The 27,683-nt window shown below is 34.7% G+C and overlaps 1 protein-coding gene across 3 annotated transcripts in view; it reads right to left on the minus strand.

Moving 5' to 3' along the window:
• Window positions 1-27,683, minus strand: part of Nup205 (nuclear pore complex protein Nup205) — a 610,691-nt gene that overhangs the window by 20,819 nt on the left and 562,189 nt on the right. For all 3 annotated transcript variants that reach the window (XM_090405724.1, XM_090405715.1, XM_090405707.1), the window contains exons 37-38: window positions 15,198-15,315; window positions 6,012-6,137 (exon numbers count right to left, since the gene is read on the minus strand). In XM_090405724.1, the coding sequence (XP_090261850.1) occupies window positions 6,012-6,137; window positions 15,198-15,315 (244 nt within the window). The remainder of the gene's footprint in view (window positions 1-6,011; window positions 6,138-15,197; window positions 15,316-27,683) is intronic.

Consider the following 27,683-nt stretch of genomic DNA (forward strand, 5'->3'; position numbering starts at 1 on the left):
ACTTGGAAAAACACTTGTTTTGCTAATCTTTTCTCATCCATTCTGTTTAAGTGACCATACCACCTGAGATTAGCTCTGCTAATGCATTCCTGGATGCTGACAAAGTCAAGTTCTTTCCTAATATCCTCATTTTTAATATGATATTGCCATTGATGGCAGCTGTTTACACCTCTAATCTTTCTCAGGACTCTCATATCTGCGGTCTCTAGTCTTTGGTCAAGTGTTTTACTTCTGACCCAGCTCTCAGATCCATAAGTTAGTTAAAACTGGTTTGAACACTGTCTTGTATACAGCTAATTTAGTGTTCCGACTAATTTCTCTCTTATTCCATATGAATTTATTCAATTAACTTCCTACCATACCGGCTTTGTTGATTTCGTTGTCTATTTCCATATATAATTTACCATTTTTCACTAAAAATCGTGCCTAAATAGCTGAAATGTTTTATTGTTCCACAGGTTCTCCATTCACAACACAGTTGACATTTTCAATGATTCTACCTATTTTCATTGTCTTTGTCGTTTTATTGCTGACATTCATAACATTTCTATTACAACAGTTATTCAATTTAGTCAGAGAATCTTGCAAACTTGTAGCGGATTTATTGAGAAGTATAGCATCGTCCCCATAAAGCAAAGACCTGACATTAACTTCTCCAATTTTGATATCAGGTTTAATACCATTTTCATTCATAATGTGATCCATATAGATAATGAATAACAGAGGGAATAATGTACAGATCTGATCCTGACAGCCTCTATTTGGCCTGAATCCAGCTTGTTCTTCACCAAGCTTTTCTTCCACAATTCTTCTCAACCGTTTCTCAAGTATACTTGCATAAATCTTACCAGGAACACTCAGTAGGGAAATACCTCTGTATTTCCCTACTGAGTGTTCCTCACTCAGTAGGGAAATCACATTCAGTTTTATTTCCCTTTTTATATGTGGTACTATGAGAGCTCTACTCCAATCATCGGGAATTCGTTCCTCTGTCTAGACCTTCTGAACTATGCAGTGCCGCCGATGTAAGACTTTTATACCACCGTACTTCAGCATTTCTGGTCAAACGGCATCTACTCCTGCTGCCTTTCCGCATTTCAAGCCTTTGATGGCTTTTGCTATTGATATTTCAAGTATGGATATGTATTCCTGACTGTATGCCTGTTGAGTGTTTTTTTTACCACTGTGCTATCGCTGCTTGTTTCAATTAGCAATTTTTTCAAAGCAATTACTTCATACTTTAAGGATATAATTTTCTCTAGTTTTCATGTCACCTTTATCATCTCTAATTTCTTTTACAACACTCTTTCCTCCAACAACCTCCAGAATATCTTGCTACCTTCTTGATAATTATTTTCTATGTTCTTGCCAAAGTCCTCCCATGACTTTTTTTTAGCTAGTTTTATACAGCATTTAGCTTTCTTGCATTTGTCTCTGTATTCTCTAAGAGAAAAAGCTGACTTATTTGCCAGGAACTTTTGATATGTTTTCTTCTTTTTCTTCACTGCCTCTTTAACTACCTGTGTCCACCATGGAGTTCTGATTTTTCTATCCTTGCAGACAACTTCACCACATGCCTCTCTGGCTAAATCAATGAGGGTTTTCTTCAAGGCCTTGCCACTAAATCTCCAAGGTTTTGGTTCCTGTTCTCAAACTCTTTCATTTATTCTTCAATAATCTTTGTGTACTTTAGTCTACAGTTCACATCTGACAGCTGCTCAACTTTTATTCTCTTTAAAACTTTCTTACATGTTATTCTTTTCAATATGAAATTCAATTTTATCCTGCTCAAGACTAAATAGTGATCGCTTCCAATTTCAAATCCTCTGTACACTCTGGTGTCCTGCACCAGGATACCAGAGTGTACAGAGTTGATCAGAAAACATCACTATCAACGATAACATAGTCAATGAGACTTTTCTTATTCCTTGCTTCTTCTCTCCATGTGAATTTGTGCACATTTTTATGTTGGAACATGGTGTTAGTAATAACCAGTCCATGTCCTGAGCAGAAATCCAACAGGTATTTGCCAATATTATTAGCTTTGCTCTTTTCTCCAAATTTTCCCAAAATATTTTTCGTATGTCTGACAATCATTTCCTACTCTGCTATTTTGATCCCCTACAAGGACCAACTTTTCCTTTTTCATTGTGTCAGTTGCTTTCTCTAAAGCCTCAAAAAAATTCCTCCACTTCTACCTTAGTAGAACCTTCTGTGGGACCATAGGCACAAATAAGTCTCATTGTCCAGTTCCTCATTCTGATATTTGCCCACATCACTCTACTTGAGACTGCCTGCTATTCAAGAAGATTAGCCTCGTATTTAGTGTTCAATACTATGGCTACTCCTTCTTTTCCTTGATTGTCATTGCCTGAATATAACATTTTGTATTTATTGCTCAGAAAGATCTCACCAGTTTTTGTCTTTTTTGTTTCAGTCACCCCTAATATGTTGATCTGGTACTTATCTAGTTCGTCAGCTAGCTCCATTTCTTTGCCATTCAGGCGTCTTATGTTGATAGTACCGATCTTTAAATCTGTTAATGGTGAGTTGGGGTGTGTTTTGATATTTGTTCTGGTATCATGTTTTGCTGTTCGCCCTGGTTTCCTGGTGAAAACAACGATGCCCCAGCCGGCATGAAATTTTGTCGTGCTGTACCATCATTTGGTATTTTGATTTAAGCCAATAAGAATACAATTTGGTTGGCTAAATCCCAAAGTGCCAGCCCATCCTCGTTTGTTCAGTATCTCCAGGTAGATACTGAACAGGGTGCACTAAGAGAAGGTGAGGATTGGACATTAGGTCAGAAGCCCTGGTCGGTTCTCTGCATTCCTTTAAAGGCTATATGGAGGTCTCCTCTCAGTTATACAGTTTTGACCCTTAAGCACCCCGTGCCTTTAAGGTAGGGTACTGAAATTTTCACATCGAATTGTAGTCTGGTAAAAGGATAAATGACAATAATTTATAATTTTTTAAATAGTAGTTTTGTTGTATGAATTACACATCAGAATGCTTTTGATTTTATTCACTTCATTAACAAAAGGGGATCAGAAGAACAGATTGTATGAGCTCTGTGTACAAGTTTGTTGATAATACTCATTTTTTGTAATGAATAATGATCAGAGAATGAGTGAAATGTACCTGCCAATCAAGGCTGGCTTAGGATAAATTGAAAATTCAACATGACCTGTGGAATTATGAATTATTATGGTATCCAAAAGACGTTAGTTTTGGTTATTGGATTCATGTTCAATAGTGAACTTGATAAGGAAGTACAAGAAATTTATTTTCTCTAGGAACTGAAGTAATTCTGACTCAGTGTGGGACCAGATTGCAAATATATCATCAACAAACCATATATGAGGCGGAGGGAATATAGTGTCTTTTTCTAGATGCTGCATGAAATAATCAGCTAAGGCTAGTGAGATAGGACTGCGCATTGCTATTCCTTTTATTTATTTGAACAACTTATTATGCCATGTAAAATAGCCTGTCTTGATGGTAAATTTAAATAGGTTGACAATGTCTTCTGGGAAATCAGCATTTCTGGTCAAAACTGTAAAAACTGAAGAGTCTCTTGTAATGGCATGTTGGTGAATAGGGAGGTTTCTTTTCTCATCAAAAGAAACCATACTCTCATTATTAGACAAATTTAGATCTTTTATTTTTTCTTTGAAGTGAAGACTGTTTTTGGCATAAGAGCTGGTATGGCCAGTGAGTTGTCAACCTATTTAAATTTACCAAGATTCTTCATAAATTATCTATATGTTTCCTTCAAACCGGCTCAGAAACTGTCTTCCTTCCTACAATCAATAAGGCTACATTACCACCTCTTTCCTTACTAGCTGTCTATCAAGTACCCTGCTCATTTTGGACAGAGTGGCAGTTCTGCCTTGATTAAAATTGAAGAACATCAAGACTATATTACATTTTTGGAATCTGACAAGGCTGGTCTTGCTTCTCATGCTATTAACACTAGGCACAGAGTTCTTTGGAACCTGACTAAACTTTTTTACTCCAGCACGTTCAAACCTGAACCAATCAAAATGTATGCCAATATCCAAGTTTCGATAAGTGATCACTATTAATTGTTCATAAGTTTTTTTTAGTCTATGAAACTTACTACAATTGTTCCTTTGAACTCTATATGTGTAATATCACATACTTCAGCTGTGATCAAGACATGAGCTAACATAGGCATGATTTCTGACTTATTATTTTGATTCATCTTTTGAATGCAGTTAATAGTCTATTTCCCTGAGATGTCTGATCTGATCCTGTGGCTTCCTCTCTTTGAGAGGGTTGCAGCTGATTACTACGGAGATAATGACGCAAGGTGGTTTCTCGTTGCTATGAAATTTCTTTAATATATCTAGTGCACATGTTCCATTAAAGCTATTAACTGGTGGTATAATGTTCATCCCCTATATGTTTGAGATCTGTCTTTCTTAAAGATGTGCTTAATAAACTCATGTTTTTAGTTATCTATTTATCTCAATATTTAGCATATCACTTATAAATTTAACTACTTCCAACTGATTTTTATCTTTCAAATTTGAGATGAAGTGATTTTATTAAATTACTATTTATTCCAATTCCATCTGCATTTTTTGGTTGTAATATTTTTGAAAATTTTATTTCTTCTTTGCCTTCAGATAATTTGGTAAAATAAATTTCTCACTGTTTTCTTTCTATAACTGGTTTATTTATGTATTCACAAATTTTTGTTTCTTTGATTTTGAATCATTCTCTTCCACTCTTATTTCTGTGCTTTTTTTTTTTTTTTTAATAGTGTTCTCTTATTTCTTCATTATACCATGGAGTCCATCTTGTTTTGCATTTTCCAGTTTGTTTCTGTCTTAGTGCTTCATATGCTATTAGTTTACGTTTGTTTTTAAATTTCCCAATGAGATTTTATATTGTCTTTATTACTGATAACATACTTTTCTAAATTGAAAATCTGATCGAGCCCTTTGCTGACTTCTTTAATTATTTCTGTCAAACAAAAAACACAGCAGATGGCAAGTACTTGATCAATTGATTCTATGTGCTGCATGCTTCTTAACACAAAGTCTGAAACATAATGTGTTATTTTTTATGAATATATAACCATATATATATAGTCCTTTTACCTCCAACAGAAGGTAAATAAGAACTTACAGTACTTAAGGGACAAGTAATTCTCAGTCAATTATATACCATGCTATAAGCTTGTAGGAAATGGTGATTCTGTGCACTACCAGTGAACAATCTAAAACACAAGAGGCATCTCCAATACAGAGTGCTACTTCCAAAGTTTATTGTTATTATATCACATTCAGATGACCAGGATTCTTCTTCATATCCCATATCCAAACATATCCACGAAACCAGAAAAGCCTATAGCATGGCTTGTTGCTCAATGGTAGTGCACAGAATCATGATTGCTATATTTTAATACACTGCCATTTCTGGACAATTGTGTGTGTGTGTGCATGCATAGAGACCAATGCTGCTGCAATTTTATGATGCCAGTTCTCACACCTTCTAATACAATTTTTCATGTCATAAAACAAATACTGGAATTGGTTTGAAGGGAATAACACCAGATTGTTGTAATATAACAGAACACCTGTAGGGTGAAGTAAAATGGAGAATTTTTGTGGTCAAGAAAGCACTCTTCATTACTAAATCATACTAATGGTTTGAGGTGAAGAGCGGTGCAAAATATAAAACACTTTTATACCAGAAATCATTGGCAAGTCTTCCATGATGTATTAAAGGAGTTATAACACACAAAGGCAGGTACAATGAGATATTAATTTCTGTCAAAATTTTACTGCAAGAAAAAACAATTATAATAAGACTGTAAAAAATGCAAGTGATTTCATGGCTTTCTTATGAATAACTGATACTCTATGTACACCTGTCTACACCTGAAATGTAGATGCCCTATAATGTCACTTTCAAGTAATAGTTCAGCTTATATGTCACAACATCATGAACACTTTTATGAAAATAACTATACTTACTGTTCAACCTGCGCATAGGTGTTGGAGTGATGCCATGTTTAACGGATATGCTATCTCCAACAGTACAGTAAAATAGAAAATATTCTAAATGACGCCATAATAAAAATAAAGATCCCTCTATTAGATCTATTAGTCATGTTAAGGAATGGGCAGAGCAAAAAACAGACATACTAAAATAAACATTCAACAAATGTTGAATTTTTTAAAAATAAATTCACATTATTATATGTTAAGAGTTCTAATACTTAATATCTAATGTAATAATTTTGGTTTCATATTGCGAGTGGTGTGCAATTTAGCGATTTTTATCTGTTTTGTTGCATTTTTCATAAAAAAATTAGAGAATTATAATGTATTAGTGTAGATTTTTGTGTTTTTAGAGTATTAGTATATTTATAACATATTTATGATACTGTCGGCATGGCATCAACATGATGAACAATGGTGGCAAAGACCACGTTGTCTGGCGATTTGAATTTGCAGAATATTCTTCAGTGCAGTGTATGCATCGAGAAAATTAAATATAAAGGAGTTGTTAGAAGAGGCAAAACTGAAGAGCAAGAAGGTGAAGATTGTAAGTCCCCTACTACACTATGACAGATGCAAACTGATGAGGAGGGCATTGATAACCAATGAGTCTATACATTGATTGTGCAAAAGGAATGATGTTGGATCTGTGGATCTGATATCTCTGCTTGACAGAAAGGGATTTTTACAATGCGGATGGACTGCATCTGAATGATTTTGGTGTTAGGTGTCTGGAGAGAGCTTTATTTCACTAATCATGCTGATGTGCAAATTCAGGGAAACTTTAAAAATTAGGATAGAAATAAGTCAGTTTGTGTGAAAGTACCCATGAAGGGAGTCAATGTGAGAATGAGCAAGTGAGGGATCTAGCCTCTCAGGCAAAAATAGTGAATCGGGTAGTCAATTCAGAAAGTAAAGGTGGGGGGGGGGGATAAAGGGATGTTGCCACTTTTACATACTAATGCCAGAAGTATCAGGAACAAGATGGAGGAATTTCTGGTGTTGGTTAGGGTAGCCTCACCAAAAGTTATAGGCATTAGTGAGACTTGGCTAACAGCAGATGATGTAGTTACAGGGAAAATAGAGAAGATATGATGGGGATAGGAGTACTGCTGATGATAGCAGATGAATTGTAACCAAAAAGAATAGGAGACAGGCAGGAGGGTGGCTGTTCATTTGAAGCGATCTGGTGCAAGATTAAAACCAATAAGTCAAAATATACAGTTGGTTGTTGCTAATAGGGCAGGGAATTTCACAGATGATCTCGAAGATATGCATCGGCAAATTAGTACCATGAGTACAGCTCGAGTGATTATTATAGTAGACTTCAACTATGGAGATATAGTATAAATTAAAGATACCAAGAAATTATATACTTGGATTAATCCTTTATCCAAGTTAAGCAAACTAAGTTTGAACCTGAAGTATTTTCAGGACTGGGGCAACTCATATATAGCTAATGACCTCACATCACTTGCCTTAATATCCCATGACGCAAAGCATTATGGGATATTAATGCAAGTGATATGGTCATGATGTGACTACATGAAAGTGATCATGTGGTCTTGACCTGGAAGATTGTAAAACATGAGGAATATTCTATCAAGAAGTGGTATTTGTGGAACTACAAGACAGATGATTATGACATGCTTTGGAAGAAGCTTAGATCAGTACCAGAGCATAAAACTCTGCAGGGTAAAGATGTTAGTAGTGCAAGGAAGCAGTCTTAAATTGTATAGTTAGGAGTTAGATGGATGAGTAATATCATTAAGCACGAGCTGCAGAAGAATAAAATACTGTGGAGGATATCTAAAGAAAAAGGTGACCAGCCAGCAAACTCATGAACAGTACAAGGCTAGGCTCAGGCAAGAAAGGCCAAATCAGATTATGAGAAGAATTAGCCATGCAGGTCAAAGGAAATCCCAAAGAGTCCTTTTGTTATGAAGCAAGTAAGAGGAATAATGATTATGGAAGATTAACCTTAATGAGTGATGATGGTCCCGAGGAGACGGAAGCAGATAAAATAGTTGAGTTAGTGAGTGAAGACTTTGCAAGCATATATCTTCCTAGTGAGGTTACTGCTTTAACCTATGTGACAACAGTGGTGGATGAATTAGAGGTTCTTAGGATATTGCAGAATCTCAATGTAAATACAGCTGTGGGATTAGATGGTATATCAGCTAGGGTTTTGCAAGAAAGTGCAAGGGAACTGGCAATGTCTCTGACTTAGCTGTTTAATTTAAGTCTCAGCTCTGGTAAAGTTCCAAGGAAATGGAAAGAGGACAAAATTACTTTGCATAAGGGAGGTTCTAAGACTACGGTAGCAAATTATAGACCAGTATCTCAGGCATGGTAGTAAAAGTACTAGAAAAATTGGTCAAAAAGAGAATTCAAGAATGGTTAGATAAAAATATGATGCTGTATGAGGGTCAACATGACTTTGTGAAGGGTTGGCCATGACTTGGTAATTTACTAACTTTTTATAATAGAGTAACAGCTGAGTTAGAAAAAGGAAATGGCTACATGATGATTTTGCAAAGGCATTTGACAGAATACCACACTGTTACTCAAATGAGAACAAATGAGGATGGATATGACACTAGTTAAGTGGAAAAGAGGGTGACTGCTGGACAGACATCAAAAAGTGGTATATGGAAGGGCAGAATTGAAGTGAAAACAGATGTCTAGTGGTGTGCCACAAGGCTCTGTGCTGGGATCATTGCTGTTTAATTTGTAAGGAAATAAACTGAAGGAAAATATTCAGTTGTTTGCTGATGATGCGAAATCAGGTAGAGTAACAGTTAATCAAGGTGATGTGAAGAGCTTGCAGGACAATTTAAATAGGCTGTCGGTATGGGCAAAAGTTAATGGGTGTCAGTTTAATGTTGAGAAATGTAAAATTATACATTTTGGGATAAATAGATTACAAGCTGTATATCATACTGATGGCACTGTACTCCAGAAAATTGAAGAAGCTAGATTTAGGAGTGGTGGTAGATAGAGAGTTAAAGTTTAGAAGACATATTGTTAAGATTGCTAAATTAGCCCATAATATTACCTGGCTATTGAAGAACACATTAACAAGTAGAGATAAGGAAGTTGGTATGATAGGAGAAAAAGAGGGGATATGATAGAAACATTTAAGTTGCTTAAAGGATTTTATAGGATAGATGCAGGCGAAATGTTTCAGCACTTGGCTACAGGGACCAGAACAAGGGGTCATTCCTGGAGGTTGAATAAAGGAGTGGTCAGTAGGGGTGTGAGGACTAGATTTTTTGCTTGGAGAGTGGTGAATGAGTGGAATGGGTTGCCAGAGCCAATTATAAGTGCTTTTTTTGTTAATGGGTTCAAGGAAAGGTATGATAGATTGGGTCTCCTGAAACGAGTCTTCAGACTCCAGGGAGGTGCCTGTATAATAATAATAATAATAATAATAATAATGTATTACAAAAGAAAATTTCTTTCAATTATTGCATACCTATTATATTCCTCCTTGAATACATATACCGGACACACAATCACAACAGTTAATCTAAAATCTAATGTATCTATTTTCATATATTCACCATGCATCATGAGAACATGGACCTCTCAATGCTGTTTTGCACTGTTTTACTAACTTTTATAGAATATATTGCTTCTCTCGTCTACTTCTCAAACAATGAAGAACAAACTGCATTGATCTAATTTTACATCCCAGTTATCATCTTGTTTACTCTCTGCTGGATCTTTTCAACTGTCTCCTTATCTACATATTAGTCCATATACAGTCTATTAAGGACTTATAAAGTGGGAGAATAATTTGCTTTTTTCCTACAAGTTACTGCTATCTTCAACAGTGCAGTAATCTGCTACAACTAACCACTTTAGCAATGTGGCTCCTAATTTTCATTTATCTACCCATTATTATCCCTAAGTCTTAAGGTGACTACTTGCAGATCATGAATACTCTCAACAGTGTTCATATGAAATGTATAATCTTACACTTGTCAAATACTGAAATGAAATTCAATGTCATATGCCCAAATTCCATAACTAGCCTGTTCAGTTCAATTTCCAGGGATTCTATCAGCTATGTTACTTATCACTCTCTGCAATTTAGCATCATCATCAGCAAATAATTATATATTATGTCTAAACCAAGCCCAATATTAACAACAATGACCCAACTATAGAACCTGTATTATTAGGTGATGGGAAGGATGGTGAGCATGGTCTAATACTTGTCTAGAGAGTAGCTGAATGACAGGTATCAGTCAGCTGCTCTCCTCTTCATGTCACTAGCCTATTTTGCATACTCATTCCTTTGAATTTGTATAACAACCTTCAGTGTAGAATTCTATCAAATGCCTTGGTCAAATTGAAAAGTATTTTGGTATATCCATTTTTCTTATCCAATTCTGCAGGCTTACTATTATAAAATATGAGCAAATGTTAAAGCAAGACCTACCATTAACAAAGCCATGCTGTCATCTATAGAGGATCTTTTGGATGCAGATCCTAATTAGCCTCTCCAACACCGTAATGATCACTCTAGAGAGAGAACTAATCAGTCTTGAACTGAATTAAAGATATCAAGAAATTATATACTTGGTTTAATCCATTATCCAAGTGTAAGCAAACAAAGTTGGAGCCCAGAGTATCTTTCAGGACTGGGGCAACTCGTGGCAAAGGTGGTATGACTTCACATCACTAGCCTTAGTATCTCATAATGCAAAGCACATCTTGCGGACATGTATAATGCTATGTATAATGTTCCGGGTCTGGCTCCCACTGATGAGATCTCAATAAAGGTTGAAACCAGTCTGGGCAGTGACCCTTCCCATAATGTACAGCATTATACATATTTACAAGGAGATGTGCTTTGCATTATTGGATACTAAGGCAAGTGATGTGAAATCATACCACCTTTGCCACGAGTTGCCCCAGTCCTGAAAGATACTTCAGGTGCAAACTTTGTTTGCTTATACTTGGGTAATGGATTAAACCAAATATATAATTTCTTGGTATCTTTAATTTATAATATAACCAAGTGAAAAACTTTCAACAACAGTCTTGAACTGGTTTCTTCAATCCTAGTCCCATTGATATATATATATTAGGAATTATCTTGTTTTCCTTCCACTCATTAGGATATATGAGTATGCTGAGACTCAAGTTCAACAATCAGGTCAGAACACTGGCAACTCTTGCACATTCTTTCTGCATCCGTGATAATCTTAGCCAGTCTGACTACTGCATTCAAATCAAGCACTTGTTTGTTATAGTAAGAGTCAACTGTATGTGTCTGGAATCCATTATCTACTCTGCTATTTAGATCTTCAATTATGAATCAATGTATCCCCCTAGATTTAAGTTAGCTGTCATCTCCAATGATGTGAAAAAATTCCTCCACTCTTTTTTAGTAGATACTTACTGCGGGATCATAAGCACAATTAAATCTCAATGTTCAATTACTTGTTTTGAAATTTTTGCATAATACCTTGAAAGTGGCTGCCATTCAAGAAGTTTCCTTTTTTTTTTTTTTTTTTTTTTGTGCTGAACACTACAGCTTCTTCCTTTTTCTGATCATTATTAGAATATAATATCTTTTAATTATCCCACCTGCTTTAGTTTTAAATCAAGTATTTTTCTAATTCTTCTGCCAGTTCACCTATTTTTCACACTATTCTTATATTGATGGTACCTATCTTCAATTCTGTTGATGTAGAGTTTGAGTTTGCTTCAGTAACTGACTTTTTACTGTTTACCCCAGTTCCTAGGTATAAACTAATTGCATCCCAATTGGCATGACATTTCATCATGTTTAACCATAATTTCTGTTTGTGGTTTAAGCTAATACAGAATGCAATTTGGTCTCTAATTTAGTTCACCTCTGTTTGTTTGTTTGTTTAGTATCCAGGTGGATACCTAATAATGATGCACACCAGGAGATGAGGACAAGACAATGGATCTGAAGCTCTAAATGATTCTTGCCATTCTTAAAGACCTCATGGAGGTATCCATGATGGTTATCTAGCTTTCACCATTGTTCAGTTCCTCTCTGAAAATCTAAAATGACAGGATTAAATTTAGAATAATATAAGAAATATAGTATAGTATGCTCCCAAATATAAAAAAAATTATTCAAAGGAAATAGAGATGCTATTAATAACTAGATAGCATTTGATAAAAGGGAGAGGGGAAGATGACTCTAACCAAGAAATTTAGAAACTGCTGGTATTTATTTTGTCCAACAGTCGAGGATTTAGCAAAAAATTTTGAATGCTAATAAAATCAGCCAAAAAAATCCATGTCCATGTTTTTAAGACAGCATGCATTGCTATCTTAAACAGTTTAAAAAATGCAAGAAGCAAATAATTTCGACAGTATGAAGTCCCTTCTCTCTCTCTCTCTCCCCTCCCTCTTTTTCCCCTTATATGTGACAAAGTTAGTCCAATATTTTATAGTAATTGTTTTTCAAACTACTGTGGCTATGTGGAGAATAATTCATCACAGTATTATCAAAACACATATCAGTTTGGTATACTGTGCAGGCAATGCATTTTTATTTATTTCCATGCTCAAGCTGACACATAACAGGCAACAATATGCATTAATGATTAAACTCACTGCCCTTCAGTGCTAGTAAAACCCTCACAAAAAAGAAAACAATTTTATTCCAATATTATTTTTGAACACTCAAACTTCCAGACAAGATTTCCAGATGAGATTTCTCTTCTTGGAATTACCGTGACATCAGGCTTCTCCTGGCATAAAACACATCACAACCACTGCATCCTCAGTTTCCAAAAACTAGGATTTCTCTTTTGCTCAAGATTTTACCTGTAAACACTGTTAACCTTATACAAATCACAAATCCATCTAGCTACTGAATATTGCTCTCACATTTGGAGTGGGGGCTCCTAAAAGTTCCCTCAAAATGCTTGACACAATACAGAGGAGAGCAATTAGGTTGATAAATGACCTATCTCTTACCAAATCACTCTCCTCACTTTCACATAGATGTTTGGTCACTGCAATTCATCTATTCTACAAATATTTCCATGGCAAATGTTCATCTGAAATAGCATCAATAATTCCCCCACTCAGTACTAAGCCCGTTGGAACACGTACAGCTGTGCCCAACATCCTTTCACAGCACCTTGGAACCCACAGAACAAGTTTCTTTTCCTCCTCCTCCATCCCTGCTACTGCTATACTGTGGAACAGTCCTTCCCCCGATGTATTTCCCAAGGAATACAACATACAGACTTTTAAATAAAATGTAAACAAGTTTCTCCTTTCCCACCACTACCCATGTATGGTACTGACGTACTATAGGTTGATCAACCAACCTCTTGTATATGGGCCCAACATAAAAAAAAAGTTTATTAAAAAATCCTATCGAGGATGAGCATAACCTTTATCAGGGCTTTTCAACTAAAGGTGATTTAGATGGTCTCACATGGAGGAGGCAAGATTTTTTCTTCCAGAAACTCGAATTTTTCACCATAGAACCGGAAAAACTGGAAAGGAAAATGTGCAAAATTTGCACGATAACTGTAAAATCTCACAACATGATAAGTTATTCTATAACTTACCATGGTCGGTTTTACAAGGGTCTTAAGTCAGAATAATACATAAGACATAATATAAAGTTGATGTAAAAAATATATAAGCAAAATTGATTATATTGCATAATATATGTATATTTTGATATTACCTGTAAAACAATTGTGCTCAACACAAAGGAAAAGAATTATTCTTTCTTAAAGTAATGAGTCAACAGAAAAGTTGCATAGATTAGTAAAGAACAAAAGGAAGGCCCTGAAGGAAAAAGTCACAGAGACTTGCAAAGGTTAAAAATCATCAAGAACAAAGAAGTCAGTAAAAGCATGAGAAAGTGACGTTGACACACCTGAGGATAAGCGCAAAAATTGCAGAAGACAAAGAAAGGAAAGGATATTTAAGTGAACTGGTGATTAGGAATCAGGGTTCCCTGGTGTTCCCAAAGTAGAAGTTCCAAAGTACAGAAGTTGCTGTGATCTCAGTGACCACAGGCACTTGTGGCCAAAAACTGAAGGAAAGGTCTCGCAGATGGAGTCCAGATCTCCCCAGGATTTTTCTTGATAGAAAGGCTTCCAGTCGTCAACTACAGAGAAAAAGAAAAAGGAAGGACATCACTCATAATTCGTAGCAAGCATACGAATTATGAGTAGCACCCAGCAACAGTTTTTAATTGGTAAACCATCGCCTATTGTATGTACCTTGTCTTCCCATTTATTTGATTTGCCTTTTCTACACACTGATGATGTACTGTTGCTATTTTCAGTATGAAACATCTGTACTTTCATTTCATTAAAGTTAATTACTGTGGTTATTGTGTACTTTGTTGTTTACAAAGAAAATATGTATTTAGGCATAACACTATCATATCCTTAAATTATGGTTATGAAAGCCAATATTGACAGATTGTGGACCAATAAGGCCTGCAAAGTTCTACAGATTATCATTATTATTATTATTACTATGTTTATTAACAACTTACTCTACTTTATTTCTAGGTTAGCATTTTTTTTTTAAAATATTTATTTATCATACATGTGTAGTATATGTGTCTTAATATTAACATTAGTTTAGCATTAATGACTATTTGAAAAAAAAATAAAAAATAAAAATGACAGGAAAACATATATGAAGTGACAAAAGCACTCCCACATAAAATAAATAAACAAAATCCATAAAACTTTTTTCAATTAACTTATTTTGTTTTCTGTTCTCAACTGCTACTTATTTCTGCCTATTAAAGCTGGGAATTTGGGAGAAGGACATTCCTTCCCAGTTATAAAATAGCATTTTTAAAGAAAATTAAAATGAAAGTACTTAATTTGGAATGATGACTTTGCTGATGCATTACTTCAGTTGATTGGAGTATTAAAAAGTCAGTCTGCTGCAAATCGATGAGGTAAATTAGCAACAGATGTAATTATAATTCCTTCCAAAAGTGGAAGAAATAGCAAAAGTGATGATCATTGTGCTTCTGGTGACCAACAGAACTGAAAAAAATCAGAAGCTGATAAGCCATAGATGTGTTGCTTGCTTCAGGTTAAATGTTATGTAGTTTACCATATCATTAAAACATGACGTATACATAAACATGAAAAAAAAAAAGGATACATGAAAGCAAGTCCACTTCTTTTAATCTTAAATATAGGTGCTCAAGGAGAGCCTTTTGAGCTATTTCTTTCTGATGATGACTTGTGAATGGTTCTGTTCTGATATCTGGTGGTAATAACTATAATAAGAACATAGCAAACTTTAATTACACAATAACCAAGAGAACTATTTATAATAACTATCTGAATTTCAATAAATATAGCATATTTTAGCAAGATAACAATTATAAATAATAAACATCCACAGTGCCTAAACATTTATTACAGGAGATAATCTTCCATTTTTTGTGAGAATTCTATAATTGTTCAACAGTCTTCATCATTCTCTATACACTTTTAGGAAGTATTTCATAGTAAGAACTAACAATACACAGATATAATCTAAATACATGGGTTAAGTTAATAAATACAAAGATTTTGGGTATTTTGGTTGACAAGCAATTTAAGTTCAGGAATCATATTAGTAAGATATTTAAAAAAGCTTAGCAGACTGATGGATTAATTAAACAGAGATCACTTCTAGAAGAAAGGAAATTATGATACATTATGCAAGTCTCTGGTAAGGGCAATATTGGATTATGGCTCTCAGTTTTACTTGTCAAAGTTTTTAATGGCCTTAAAAAATAAATAAAAAAAAATTGAAGATATTGGGAGAACATTGAAAAAATGTGTAGTGGGATTGTACCAAGATGGTTATGAGAATCATTTGCCTAGTCATGAATTTATTTAATGAGAGAGAAAGAGAAAAATATACTTTTTTTAGTTAAAAAAAAAGTATTTGTTCTATGTATCTCTCACCCATGAAAAGTTATAAACTTAAATTCACATCAATACAGTGGGTGGGTTATGGAACTTTGTATCATTTATTATTATTTTTTGCATTACTTAAATTTATTTCTTACATAGTCCAGAAACCTTGCTCCAGAGAAAGAGATATCAAATGTGGAGCAAACTTTTTTAAGCCACTTCAGACCTCCAATAAGGGTAGTCTTCACACCAAACAATGAAATTCATCTCTCACCTAAAGACAATCACAAACATTCATGCCCACGATGGGATTCAAACTCAAGATGGTTGGAGAGTAAAACAGAATGGTTTTCAGCAAAGGATTGTAAAAACAGATAGTTTATGAAACTTTAAAGAAAATTCAATGTTATAACTGGAGGATGGGTTAATTAAAACTTCTGTATGATTATTTAATTTGGCAGTGTTGAACATGTTGATACTGGCATGTGTCTATGTATAAATATGTATAAAAAATAAATAAATAAAAATGAGAAAGAGAAGATAAGCTAAGTAAATATACATAAGCCATTTTATGGTCTGGCACACACACACACTAGTACTGAACAGTACTGTTTTTTTTTTTTTTTTTTTTTTTTGCACCATACTGTATACATGAGTGATGAATTTCATGACATGAGTACTGGTTTTCCCATGGTGATGATTATTCAGAATAATCATCACAATGTGCCCTCTCCCTGCTTCTTTTGGTACTGAGCTAGTCAATGTTGGACTATGGTGGTGGGATTGGGTTTCTTCCAGGCACTGGTTCATCCTTAATCATAAACATTTGGCAGTAGTTAAATTTATATCCATGTATAAATATGAATGAATTACTCTTCTGTCATTTGTGGAGTTCATGCTGTTATCACCCTAGATAGACATGTCTAGCGAGAGTCATGCTTACATGCTACTCACACTGCACCTTCATAATCAGAACTACTCATGTTCCCCGTTACTATAACTCATGCACGTTAAGTCACAATTTCTCTTCCAATCTGTCCCATACTATGGTAGATATTCATGATGTCCTAAGAATTGGCAATGAAGATGCCAGTAAAAACTGTCACATTCTCTGAACACTTTTAACAATATTACAGATCTCTACTGAACATGAGAAAGACAAATTAATATATATATATATATATATTTTTTTTAAATTTAACCTTAACTAGAGTTGCTTGTCACACTGACACTAAAGTATATACTCCTCGCTATACAAAACAATTTCTCATATTAACATATTTTATCAATGCACACAAATACTCACTATCCATCACAGCTTTAAACCAAGAAATCACATATTTCAGAGATATCTTCCATCGCTAACAATATCCTCTCTACAGCTAATAAATTATGTCATCCAGTCTGCCAAAACTCATGTCCCTTCCTCCCAAAATAAAACACAAAAACATTTACAATCATCTCAAAATTCCTGCTATCATCATTTTCCTGATATGCAAGCCGTGTACCACATTGATGGAAGTTTTTTCACTTGGCTATGCTACCAATTATATATTTGGTTTAATTCTTTATCCAAGTGTAAGCAAACCAAGTTTGCATCTGAAGTATTTTCAGGACTGGGGCAACTCATGGTAAACGTGGAATAAGTTCTGATCACTTGCTTTAGTATCTCCCATAATGCAAAGCACATCTCCTTGCAGACATGTATAATGCAATGCATTAAGGGAAGGGCCACTACCAGACCGGTTTTGACCTTTATTGAGGTCTCATCAGTGGGACACACACCCAGAGGTGGTGATACCAAGGTGGAAGTAATGCAGAAGTCATATCACCATATACCAGTTGCCACAAGGTGTCAACACCTTATCATTAAAATTCTCTGGATTAGAGATAGTTGATGGAAGTTTTTTCACTTGGCTATGCTACCAATTATTGCATTACTTCCACCTTAGTATCACCACCTCTGGATCTGGCTCCCACTGACGAGACCTCAATAAAGGTCGAAACTGGTCTGGGTAGTGGCCCTTCCCTTAATGCATAGCAGTATACATGTCTGCAAGGAGATGTGTTTTGCATTATGGGAGATACTAAGGCAAGCAATCAGAACTTAGATAAAGGATTAAACTAAATATATACAGGTAACCCTCGTATAACGCAGCACTTATACAACACAGTCTACAAATTGTAGTATCCCTTGTTGAATGCAGCACTTATACAATGCAGTTTCGATATAAGATGGTCTACAAACAGTAAAACCCTTTATCTTTTCATATATTTTTCAACGCACGACTTAAAAATCAAATTTTATCTTTGTTAAATTTGTGTCTGCCCATATCACGCATGTAGTTATAAGTAGCGAATTTATATTAGGGGAAATACCCTTTAGCACACATGTACATCAATTGTTTACCATATAAAGTGTTTATTGTTGAAAATTGTCTTCGTTTTCTGCCAGGAAAGTGCATTAAAAATCATAAGTGTGTTAATCTCAAGCTGAGCACTTTATTTTTTGGTGAGTTACATACAATATATAATGCTTTTTTTTATGTAAACCATTTATTTTTATAGTAATGGTCACTTAGAGCACTTTTGTGATATGGTTGAAAAGAAATTAGTGAATTAATTGATGGGGAAATAGATTTAAATGAGGAGGAACTGGTACAATTAATAGATGACGTCAAACCAAATGGTGGAGAAAGTTCTGCTGAAGATTCTGATTGCAATGAATCCGTTAAAGAATTCAGTTTAAAGAAATTAGCAGAAGAATTGAACTTGGCAAGAAAGTTGTTTTATGGATAATGCTCTCTCAATGGAGCACTCCGGAAAATTCACGAGACAATTGGGTATTTGTTTAGCTCCGTATTATGAACTTAATAAAAAATTGCAGCATAGTGGTAAGCAAGGTCTTATTACTGACTTCTTGATAATTAAATCAGCTTAAGTATGCAATGAGAATTATACAAATGATTTCCAAGAGATTTCAAGTGATGGTGACATCTGGCCACTCGTAAATAAAGAATATCTATGAAATGTTAGTTTTGAAGAGAGTGATGGCGATTAAAATATACACTTTATTTTATTTTGCCTAAAAGATTTATGCTTTATATGCAATGAAATTTACTTACAATTTATAATTTTTTATAATTCTATACTATGTATTTGTTTCATAGTTTATATATTTTCTTAACTTACCTGAATTACCTGAATTAAATAAAAATATTTTTTTGTTAGGTATGTCACTGTTCATATAATCTTAAAAAAAAAGATTTTGGAACCTAACCCTACTTTTTCTGTGATCTGAGTCTCGCATAACGCAATTTATATAACGCGGCATTTATGGGAGATACTAAGGCAAGTGATAAGAACTTACTTCACATTTACCACGAGTTGCCCCAGTATTGAAAATACTTCAGGCACAAACTTGGTTTGCTTATACTTGGATAAAGGATTAAACCAAATATATAATTATATACCACATTGATGGCACTGTACTGTAGGAAATAGAAGTTAGGAATTTAATGGTAGACAGAGTTGAATTTAGAGGACATATTGCTAAGGTGGCTAAGATAACTCATAAGATTACTAAGCTGTTGAAGAACACACTAACAAATAGAGAAAAGGAAGCTGTTATTCCTCTTTATAAAGCCTTGATACATCCACATCTGGATTACTGTGCTCAGGTTTGGTCTCCTGGGACTTCTTGGGGGATGAGGAAGTGGTGGAGAGGATTCAGAGGCAAGTGACCAAGATTATGAGTTATCTACAATGTTCCTTGGGAGAATAGATTGAGAGCATGTGGATAGCAGACGTTGGTTGATAGGTGAAAAAGAGTGGATAGAAACATTTAAGCTATTTAAGCATCAATTATAAAACATTTTTAATTGATGTGGTGGGGGGGAATGTTTCAGAATTTGGCTAAAGGTTGCAGAACAAAAGGGGAGGGCATCAATGGAAGTTGAGTCAAGGCTGGAGGATTAGAAAGGGGGTGTGAGGAATAAATTTCTCACTTGGAGAGTTGTGAATGGGTGGAATGGATTGCTAGTGTCATATGTGAGTATTTTATCTGTTAATGGGTTCAAGAAGAGGTATGATACATTATGTGGATAGTTGGGTCTCCTGCGATGAGTCTTCAGACTCCATGCAGGTGCCAGTACAATAATAATCTTCAGGCTACTATGATAGCATTGCATGATTAAGTTCACACAATTATTAATCTCCAATCAACAATTTTCCTCCAAATTAGTCTATTACTTGTCAGCCCTCCAATATTGTTGTATCTAACATTTCATTCTTTGAATGAATGAATCCACCTAGACTTTGATCTTCCTCTAGGCTTTTTTTCCCCTGCCATCTTGGCATCAAACCCTGCTTTACTAACCTTGCTTGTCCCATTCTGTTTAAATGACTATATGCCTTAGATTAGCCCTACACACACACACTTGAAAGCAAACAATGTTGAGTTCCTACCTAATTTCTTTATTTTTGATATGATTCTGCAATTCATGATATTGATATGATTCTGTTTAGGCCTCTAACTTTTCTCAGAACTATTACCAGAAGTTTTGATCAAGTGTTTCTTTCTTTCTAACCCAACTCTCAGATCCATTACGTAAAACTGGTTTGAACACTGCCTTATATATTGTAAGTTTGGTGGGTTGGCTAATTTCTCCCTTATTCCAGATAGATATTCAATTGGCTCCCCACCATACCACTTTGCTTATTCTGTTATCTATTTCCAAATTTAACTTGCCATCTTCACTAAAAACAGTGCCTAAATAGATGAATTTTTGACTTGTTCTGTAGGTTCTCCATTGAGAATGAAACTGATGTTTTTGATGTTTGTGCCAATTTTTACAGTTTTGGTCTTTTTATTGCTGATTTTCATGCCAAATCTGTTATAGCTATAATTCAATTTAGTTAGAGGATCCTGGAGACTTGCACTCTATGTATTTAGGAGTACATCATCTGCATAGAGCAAAGAGCTAATTTTGACATCTCTGATGCTAATATCAGGTTTAATGCCACTCTTTTTCATAATACAATCCATATAGATGACGAATAACAATGAAGAAAATGTGCTTCCATGATTGTCATACTTCTGATAGTATTGCCATACCCTGATTTTACATCAAGCAGTCTTCCTGTATTTCCTTCAATTCTAACTGCTGACTTACAATTTCAATATACACCCTCTGTCCAAAAAGAAACAGAACTTTTCGAAAATAGAAGAAACTAGTGGCGCCACCTGTTGAATCTTTTTGTTGTCAAAAGCGGCAACCTTCATTAGTGTTGTGTCAACTGTTTATGACATTTGTTTCATTAGAAGCAGAGTTATAGTGCCAAGAGGGACAGTGTTTTGACGAATGATTGGAAAATGAGTTTCAGATGGAGAGCCAAAAAGTGATTTCATCCAAGAAAACCCGAATCCATCTGTGGGATTGATTGAAGATGAATTGGGGATTCCAAAATCAACTATGCACAACATTTTGACTGAGAGTTTGGGCCTTCGTAAATTGAATTCGCGATTTGTCCCACACAAGTTGACTGACGACCCAAAAAATATATCGAATTGAACACTGCAGGGACCTCATTAAAACCACTCATAAGGACTCAAACTTCCTTGAAACAATCGTTACTGATGACGAAACTTAGTGTATTGAGTATGAGCCCGAAACAAAGCACCAGAGTGCTGTGTGGCACCCGAAAAAAAGTCGCTCAGAGAAGTCAAAAGTAAAGACAATGCTGATTTATTACTACGATTCCAAGAGCATTATCCACAAAGAATTTGTTCTGCCTGGCCAAACAGCCAATGGCAAGTTTTATCTTGAAGCGATTGATAGCGAGAATTTGTCGCTTACGGCATGAATATCGTGATGACCGACCATCAAAACACACTGTCACTCTTGGCACTATAAATTGGCTTCTAATGAAACAAATGTCATAAACAGTTGACACAACACTAATGAAGGTTTCCACTTTCGACAACAAAAAGATACAACAGGTGGCGTCACTAGTTTCTTCTATTTTCGAAAAGTTCGGTTTCTTTTTGAACAGAAGGTGTAGATTATGTATTACTCTGTATAATGTTCCATTTACCCTATATAATTATGGTGTTTTGAAAAGCTCTGTTCGAATCACTCTCTTGTATGCCATTTCCAGATCTTGACATTGTCAGCATCCAAAAATGCGTTAGCAGAGCTAATCTCAGGTGGTATGGTCACTTAAACAGAATGGGCGAGGAAAGATTAGCAAAACAAGTGTTCTCTGCCAGGTTGGCAGGAAAACGACCCAGAGGAAGAAACGATAGAAATATAAGATCTGATAATGTTGGAGTCTTGACAAGTAACAGACTGATTTGGAGGAAAATTGTGGATAGGAAGTTAGTAATGATGTAAATTTTTTGAGGGTGTACAGGTTATGATAGTACTACATGAAAAATTTATACTATTATAATACTACTTTAAAATTATTTAAATTTTTAAAAATAACTACTTTAAAATACTATTTAAAAATTATTAAAATTTATAATAGTACTACATGTTCAGGAATTTGATGATGATGATATTCCCATAATTTCTCAACTGTTTGTTGTAAAGGTAAAATCTGACCTTGACAACTTCTGCCTAGCCTGAACTCAGGTTATTCTTATCTAAGTTTCTCTTCCACAATTTTTTTCAGTCTCTTTTCAAGTATGCTTCCATAAATTTTACCTGGAATATTTAATATAGAAATACCTCTGTAATTCTCACATATAATGTTATTCCTTTTTTTATAGATGGGAACTATAAGAGCTCTATTCCAATCTTCTGATCATTTTCTCTGAATTATGTGTAGGCAATGCAAAACTTTTATATCTCTGTATTTGAGCATTTATTGTTGAATATCATCTACTCCAGTTGTTTTTCAATATTTGAGGTGTTTAATGGTTTTTCTACCTGAAGTTTTGGTATCTACTCCTGTTTGCATCTTGTAAATTTTCTACTATTGTTCTATCACTGCTTGTTTCGTTTAACAGTTTTTCAAAGTAATTACTCCAGACATCCAGGATATCTTATCTTCAGTTTACATGTCACCTTTCACATCATTAATTCCTTTTACAGTACCTCTTTCCCCCCATTTCTAAGATTTTCAATAGCCTCCAGAACATTTTGCCACCTTCCTGATATTTATCTTCTATATTCTTACCAAAGTCTTCTCATAACTCATTTAGCTAGTTTTATGCATAGCTTAGCTCTCTTCCATTTTTTCCTCAGTATTCTTTTATTGCATCTGCTGACTTATTTGCTAGGAACTTTTGGTATGCTTTCTTCTTTTCCAGGACTGCTTCTTTATGAATCAATCAATGCTTTCTTCAGTGCTTGCCAGTGTGACTCCAAGGTTTGGTACATGTTTTTGAACTGTTCTGAGAATGGGTGATTTTCTTTGCCAAGATGGGAGTAACATTTTCACTCATTTCTTTAATTTTGTCCTTATTGTTAGAGATTATTCTTATTATTGACTCATGTAATTTAAATTCATATGCAGCATCAGCAATTTTAAAATTCCTATAGACACAAAATATTTACAAAATCATTGATCACATTTTTAAATATTCCAAGTAAAAATGATCATCATCATCAGTAATGAACAACAGAACTTACTAAAACATAAAACTAGATCAATACTAGCTGATATATTATCATGGTGCAACATCTTATATAAATTTATCTGTCAATCTGGCTGCAATTTTTCTTACATTGAATCCACCATCAGTTCTTTTAAATCATGTATAACTGAACATTACAGTCATTGTAAAATTCTTATACCTGACTAGTTACATCTTAAAGATAAAACAGAAACAAAAAACTAAAAACAATATACAGGTAACCCCCACTTTAAGCAGGGAATACATTCCAAGAATTCCATGTAAAGTGGATTTCTGTGTTAAATGGAGGGGGGGTACCATTTTTTTCATATCTTTTCACTGTTATTATTACTATGATTCAGGCCTCCATGGAGTCACAAGATTTATCATGGGATGCTCACCCTAGAAAACACAAGGTCTATCATACCACTCCTTGAACTCATTGACCATCCATGCTCTCACTACTCTATAGGCAATGTAATCCAAAGTTCAACCAACTTCCATGCAAAGAAACCATTTCTTACCCTCTTGCTCATGACTAACTTTTGCAACTTCCAGGGATGGCCCCTTGTCCTCGCTCCTTCCCCCTGTTTTACCAAATGAAAGAACTCCCAGTAACTTCCTCTCGACAGTTTAAAAGTCTCAATCTTATTACCTTTCCTTCTTCTATCTACCAAAACTCTGCAGTCCACATTCCCTCAGCCTATCCTGATAAATAACATTGTACAGTCCTGATATCATCTTTGTTATCAGCCTCTATGCTTTTTCCATGGTTAATGTATCCCCTTAAAATCCTTGGGACCAAATTTGAGAACAACAGTCCAGGTGTGGTCTGATCATGGCTTTATACAATGGGATGACAACTCTTATCTCTGCAGGTCAGTATCCTCAGTATTACATCAATCCTCTGGGTTATCTTCACTACCTTTACAATATGTTCCCTGAATTTCAAGTTTCTATCAATCATCACCCCTAGATTCCTTGCCTCCCTATTTCCTCCAACAGAGTATGAAGCCTTCCATCGATGTACCCAAAACTTTATATTAGCAGAATTAAACTGACATACCAATTCATTTATCATCTGTCCAGTTTATTCAAATCCTCTTGCAGGGCTACGACATCTGCACTATTACTAATAACTCTTCCCAACTTCACATCATTTGCAGACAATTGAATATTCCTCTAAAATCCACTGACAATGTCATTGATATAAAGATTAAACAATACAGGTCCCAGTACTGAGCCCAGTGGAACTCCACTTGTAACCTTCTGTTTTCTTGATAATGCTCCCTCATACACAACTCTCTGTTACCTATCAGACAGCCAATCCCAAATCCAGTTCACTAACCTGACATCTAAACTCATAGAGATAGAGAGAGAGGCAAAATATGCATTTCCCTCATCAACTGTTCTTGTTGCTTTAATATAAAAGGCAATCATATTATTAAAACAAGAGCACTCCTTAACAAATCCATGCTGATTCTCACAGATAACCCTCAACTGCTCATTGCTGTAAATGATTTCTCATTAATTTCTCCAAAATCTTAACTACTGATGAAATACAAACCAGTTTATAGTTTGACACGTCCAGTCTGCTACTACCCTTATGTAATGACACTATCTTATCCTCCTCCTTAGGTACCTTTCCTGTGGCAAGACTTTCATTGAAAATCCAGGTTAATCAAGCTGTCAGTTCTTTAGCACATTCTCTCAAAATCTGTGGCAAAATCCCATCCTGTTCCATTTTTACTTGTGATATACAACTTATTGTTGCTGCTAATCAATATTCTTTCACAGTTTCCAAGCTCTGATACCTCACCTTCCAATTCCTCCATCTATGGAACTGCCCTGAGCTGATTTCTAAGATTATTATAATTACCTGCCTCATAATTCCACATGCATTCCTTCCTCTTTGAAACTCTTGCATGTATATTCATCTTTCAAGTCAAAACCACATAGCCACACTCTCCAACCAGGGACAGAGATGCCATCTCCCTTATAATCAGATCTTCTTTTGCTATGAACAAATCTAAAACTCTTGACCCTCGTGTTCCTTCTACTACATGTTGTCTAAGACATTTATTCCTCAAAAATTCTAGAAATTCCATTCTCTTATTACTACATGCAGTTTCCTCTTCCCAATTTCTACTGCTGTAGTGAAAAGTTTTTTAATTATTTAATTATTCAAGTTATCCACAGTTGATTCTTGGATGTCTCGGTCCTTGTCTTTATTATTATTATTATGTGACACCTCCAGGGAGTCCAAAGACTCATCGAGGAAGAGTGTGCCAACAGCTCCTTCCAACATGCTCAAACTTGCTTAACTTTTTGCATGAGCCATTAGTAGCAGAGGCTCTAGCAATCGACCAACCTTTGCTGGCTTCATAGAGGTCAGTATAAAATTCCCGAATTCTTTTGATTATTGCATCTCTGTTTTTTTTTTTTTTTTTTTTTTTTATAAGTTCACCATTTTTTCCCTCTTACTGTAGCTATTTCCTTTGTTCCAACTGATAATGTTCATCTCAGGACCTTCAGATTACTATTATTTTCTATTGTTTCATTAATTTTCCTAGTATTATGTGATCTAATTTCATTTTTCATCCTTTTGCATATAGTTTTACAAATGCATTATTAGAGGTTTTTAATTTTTCTACCTTTTTTTATGTCTATAATTTTTACATAATTTTCATTTACTTGTGTCTTCATTCTTGCCATTTAATCTTTATTAAATTTATTAATCTTTATTATTTTTTTATGTTATTTTAAATTTAATACTTTTTTTTTGGCAAGATTATCAAATTTCATACTGAATGTAACATCACTGTCTTCATTTCCAAAAAATGCATATACATATACTGATATGTACCCTCAGGAGGTGTACAGCATATTATATTGTAAGACATTATCCAACTTTATATTTCTTTTTTCCTTCTAATGCACTCTTAACTGTATCAATCCACCTACATCTTGGTTTTCTCTCTGGATCTTTTTCCTGCCAACTTGGCAAAGAACAGTTGTTTTGCTAATCTTTTCTTCCAATATATAAAATTTACTTTTCGCAACTACCTTGCTTTTGGTAATTTATACTTATTACCCATTTAAAATGTAGCCCACCATTCTGATAAAAAAAGAAAAGAAAAAGTGAAGCTCCATTCCAATTAACATTAGATTTGTTACATACATCTTAGAGTCAAATAACTGGCCTATTAGCAGATGATCGACATGTCAAATGTAGATTTTTTTCAAAATGCAGACTTTGTATAAAGCTTTACAATTTCTTATTATACTTATTAATCCCAGGTGATTAAAAAAAATGAAAGAATTAGCAAGACATAATTGGATGTCTTGAAAACAAACTCTAAAAAACAAGTCTTTTCTTTCTTGGGGGTAATAGAATGGAAGGAAAAATCATTCAAAATTCTTCAAATAAATTTTTTCATTTGTTATTTTGAAACAGGTTGTTAGGACATCATACTGTACCTAGCATTACAATAAAACATATTTTGTTTTGTTGTACAGTATATGTGTGTGTGTGGGGGGGGGGGGGAATTATTAGATATACAGTTTCATTCTGCTCTTTTTTGTAAAATTATAAATATACTTGGGGGGGGGCTAAGGCACCCAATCCCCCCAGTGTTCCGGACTGTTAGGCCGGTTCTACTTGAATTCTGATGACTTGAAAAGGGGGGGTCTGCCCGCCCAGGCAACCCTGAGTGTCGAGTCTTCAAAAGCGGGGCCAGCCCCCTTGCACCTACGGCTCCCAACCCTCCAAGTTCCGGACTGGTAGGCTGGTTCTTGAATTCTGATGACTCGACACTCAGGGTAGCCTCTGAGTTTCAAAATGTTTCAAATAACTTGAAAAAAAAACGTTTCATAAAAAGGCTTTTATATTTTATATTTATAGGGTAGATGTATATATTACTATGGAAAAGTGTATGCTAACAGAATAATTTTACTAAATAAAATAATATTCAGAGAAAAAAACAAAAACAAAAAATAAATAAAAAGAAATCACTACACATAAAAAGCACTCAATGCAGGTTGATTTTCTTGCAAAATGCTCATTTAACATGTATGTAATTCATTGCACACTAAGTTGAATTAGGTGATCATACA

Source organism: Typopeltis vanoorti, chromosome 2 (genome assembly GCF_054136105.1).
Source record: "Typopeltis vanoorti isolate ZY-2024b chromosome 2, IOZ_Tvanoo_1.0, whole genome shotgun sequence".
Classification (NCBI taxonomy): domain Eukaryota; kingdom Metazoa; phylum Arthropoda; class Arachnida; order Uropygi; family Thelyphonidae; genus Typopeltis; species Typopeltis vanoorti.